This window comes from Cebus imitator, unplaced genomic scaffold (assembly GCF_001604975.1).
Source record: "Cebus imitator isolate Cc_AM_T3 unplaced genomic scaffold, Cebus_imitator-1.0 Scaffold0, whole genome shotgun sequence".
NCBI classification, from domain to species: Eukaryota; Metazoa; Chordata; class Mammalia; order Primates; family Cebidae; genus Cebus; species Cebus imitator.
The window spans coordinates 10379610-10383320 of record NW_016107315.1 but is presented as its reverse complement, the minus strand read 5'-3'; the positions used below and the strand labels follow the sequence as shown (position 1 = coordinate 10383320).

At 38.4% G+C, this 3711-nt stretch overlaps 1 protein-coding gene across 1 annotated transcript; it reads right to left on the bottom strand.

Moving 5' to 3' along the window:
* Window positions 1-1837: 1837 nt before the first annotated feature.
* On the bottom strand, window positions 1838-3450 carry LOC108299877 (cytochrome c oxidase assembly factor 5). The gene has a single exon (XM_037733291.1). The coding sequence runs from the start codon at window positions 2434-2436 to the stop codon at window positions 2089-2091; it is 348 nt and encodes a 115-aa protein (XP_037589219.1). The 5' UTR covers window positions 2437-3450; the 3' UTR covers window positions 1838-2088.
* Window positions 3451-3711: the final 261 nt, after the last annotated feature.

Genomic DNA, 3711 nt, shown 5'->3' with positions numbered 1-3711 from the left:
CCTCCTGAGTAGCTGGGATTACAGGCACGCGCCACCATGCCCAGCTAATTTTTTTGTATTTTTAGTAGAGACGGGGTTTCACCATGTTGACCGGGATGGTCTCGATCTCCTGACCTCGTGATCCACCCGCCTCGGCCTCCCAAAGTGCTGGGATTACAGGCTTGAGCCACCGCGCCCGGCCTAATTTTTGTATCTTTAATAGAGATGGGTTTTCACCATGTTGGTCAGGTTGGTCTCAAACTCCTGACCCCAAGTAATCCACCTGCCTCGGCCTCCCAAAGTGCTAGGATTATAGGTATGAGCCATCATGCCTGGCCTCAATTATTTTTTAGATCCTTCCAGGGTTTATTTTTTACATCTCATGATGTTATGTTCTTTACTTTAAAAATCTGACCAATCAAGAATTTGTTTTCATGTGAGGTAAGTGGAGTGGATCCAATTTTGTATAGCTATACATTTTTCCAACCCCATTTCATTAATAATCCATCTTTCCTCTACTGGTTTTAAATGTCATGACTATCATATACTAAATTTCCTATTTATGAACTTTCTATTCTATACCATTAATCCATTGGTTTATCTATATGCAAGACTCATAAGATTTTAATTTTTGAATCTTCATAGTACTTCATTCTCTTTCTTTAAACTCTACAATACAATCAGAAAAGTCAACTCACCCACCCACCTAGCTGTTCCTGTATCTCTCATTCCCTTCATAACCATCTAAGTAGCAGCCACTGAAGACTCGTTGTCAGTAAACTGTTCATCCAAGGTGACCACATAATTTCACTGTTCATCCAAGGTGATAATGTACATAATTTTTATTCTTTGCGCCTAGATTCACAGCATCCCATTTTCCACTAAGTGACAAGGCCACCATCCACCATGGTCTTCAAAACCAGCCAGTCCCAGATTCCCAGTTTCAGGGTCTGATTTCTACAACCACTTCCAATACCAACTTGTCAGTCAAATTTCAGTGCAGAAAACAGAAATCACTCTGTGTATTTTACACAGGAAGATATTTAATACAGAGAACTAAGTTCTTACAAATTCTGTGGAAGGCCTGAAGTAGCAGCTCTGGGCTGGACATCTTGGAGTGAACAACTCTACTGGGCTGGTCTACCAAGGGAGCTGCTGGGTCTGAGGCCACTGGAGCCAGGCTAGGCCTGGAACCACAGCCATGGTCTGTATGTGGACACCTTAATCTGTGATCTGGGGATTTCTGAGTTTGATCAAGAAGCTGCCAGAGTCACTACTGCTTCTTATCACCCAGGAAGCTGAAGAATAAGGTCTGAAACTTGTGACAAAGAAGCCACAACCTTCCTATTCAGGGGAAGGCGTCCAGAGCCACATGAGGATGGTTTCCTAACCTCCACCTGCTTGATACCAAAAGAGTACATCTAACTAGAGAGGCTGATATTGTTTTTAGGACTCCAACCCCTATACATCTTTATATAAATCTTGCTCGTTTCTTATAGAGTTTATTTCTAGGTAATTTATCTTTCTCACTGCTAAAGAAACTGTTTCTTCCATTATATCTTCTGATTAGTTGTTGCATGTATATATATATATATATATCATTAATTTCTGTGTATTAATATACTCAGAATAAAATCTCACAGTTTATAGTAGTTATTTTTTTTTCTTCTCTAAGGAATCAAACAAATTTATTTTAGACAGGAAAGACTGAATAAAAGAAAAAGTTTTATCCTAAACTTTCCCAATAGTCATCTTCTGGATTATGTTATCAACTCTGTCAGTCACATGAGTTGCCTGTAAAAATTGTGTAATTCAATTGAAGAGTTAATTTTGCAAATAACAATCTTTCCATTCTCTGTGCTTTAGAACAATTCTCAAAACACATTTATTATGCTTCCAACCCATAACTGTTCAATTAGGTTTTTCTTCTAAAAATAACTTGGATCAATAGAATCATTTACTTTATACATATTCAAAAACAGAACTCGTCCATTTTTTTCAGTGTGCCATGGAGGGGAAAACTAGTCCAACCAAACAGATGTAGTAAAAAGTATGTTTCTTGTTTTGGCTTCTTTGTGTTAATGACCAGAGAAAATTCTTTGTTGTTTTTCATCTTGGCTTCAACATGATGTGTGAATATCCTTTTCTTCCTCTGAATCTTACCCTGGTATCCAACATTGATCTTTTACACTCAAAAAATGAGTATTTCAAAGCTTTGCAGTATCCTTCCTTCAAACACTGCCGAGGGGATTTTCCTTCCTGGACCACACATTCCGACAGCAGCAGACACATGCCCAGGTCCTCCTTTGGGTATGCATACGCACCGCCCTCCAGCTTGTCCTCATAATACTGGAGCATTATGGCACTTCCTGTCTGCTGCAGACTCGACTTTCTTCCAGTACAACGGCTGCGACCTGGCCGTGAGTGAGGACCCCGCAGCAAGGGACCAGAATTCATCTAATAGTAGTTGGTTCTTTAGGATTTCCAAGTTTACAGTCATAGAATCTGAACATAATAATTATTTTTCCTCCTTTCTTATTTCTGGTATTAAGAAAATGTTTTTGGTGTTTACTCAGCAAGGAGGAGATTGACTTTGGATTTGAGATAAACATTTTATCGTTAAGAATTTATCAATTCTTATTTCATTGAAATTCTTTACCTATTAAGGATGAATGCTGAATTTTATTATATGCCTTTTCATCATCAGTGGAGACAGTCATGTTATATTTTTTCTTAGTGATTGTGAGTTTTGTTAATAGGTTTCCTTATTTAGCCTTTATTCTGAAAGAAATGGGGAGTCACTGGGGAATTCTGAGCAGATGAGCAACATTATTCAGACCTAGATCTTAACAGAATTACTCAGGGTTCTGTGTTGAAATACACAGCAGAGACACAAGGATGGAGGCTGGCTATTAGAACCTTTGAGACAAGAGATGGATTGATTGTACCAGGGTGGTAGCAGCAGAAGTGATGAGAAGCAGTTAGATTTTAGAAATATTTTGAAGGTAGAATTTTCAGAAATTGATGACATATGAGATGTAAGTATGAGAGAAAGGAGAGTCAACTGATAACTGAGGTAGGTAAAACTATAGGAAAAGCAGATTTGGGAGAAATTCAGGAGCCCTGTGATGGATACTTGGGGTTTTGAGATGCCTCTTGGAAATCTGAATCAGTAAATAGGCCTCTGACATTCAGGAGAAAGGTTGACTAGAGGTAAGAATTTGCAAGTTATCAACACAAAGATGATATTTAATGCTATGAGACTGGTTGAGCTCACCAAAGTTGTGAGTGCAGTTAGAGAAGGGAAGAGGACCAAGAGATGAGCCTCAGTCATTAACTCCAGTAGTAAGAAGTTGGGAGAAGAGAAGAAAATTGCAAAGGAACTTGGGAAAGACTGGCCAATGAGATGGGAGGTGAACCCAGAAAAAGGGGAAGAGCAGTGTCTCAGAAGCAAGCGAAGAATCTGAATTAATGAGGAGTTGTGCCATATGTTGATGCCAGGTCAAGTAAGATAAGAACTAAGAAAATAAAATGACAGCACTAGGATGAACATATTTGTCCTATCAATTATTATAAATGTACTAAAATCATTTGTGAATAAACAAAGATATTGAAACTGGATGAATTAAAACTCAGCTCCGTACACTATGTAAGAGACACGCCTAAAATGAATTGATTCAAAAAGTTTTAAAAGATGGGCAAAGACACACCAGGCAAATATAAACACCAATA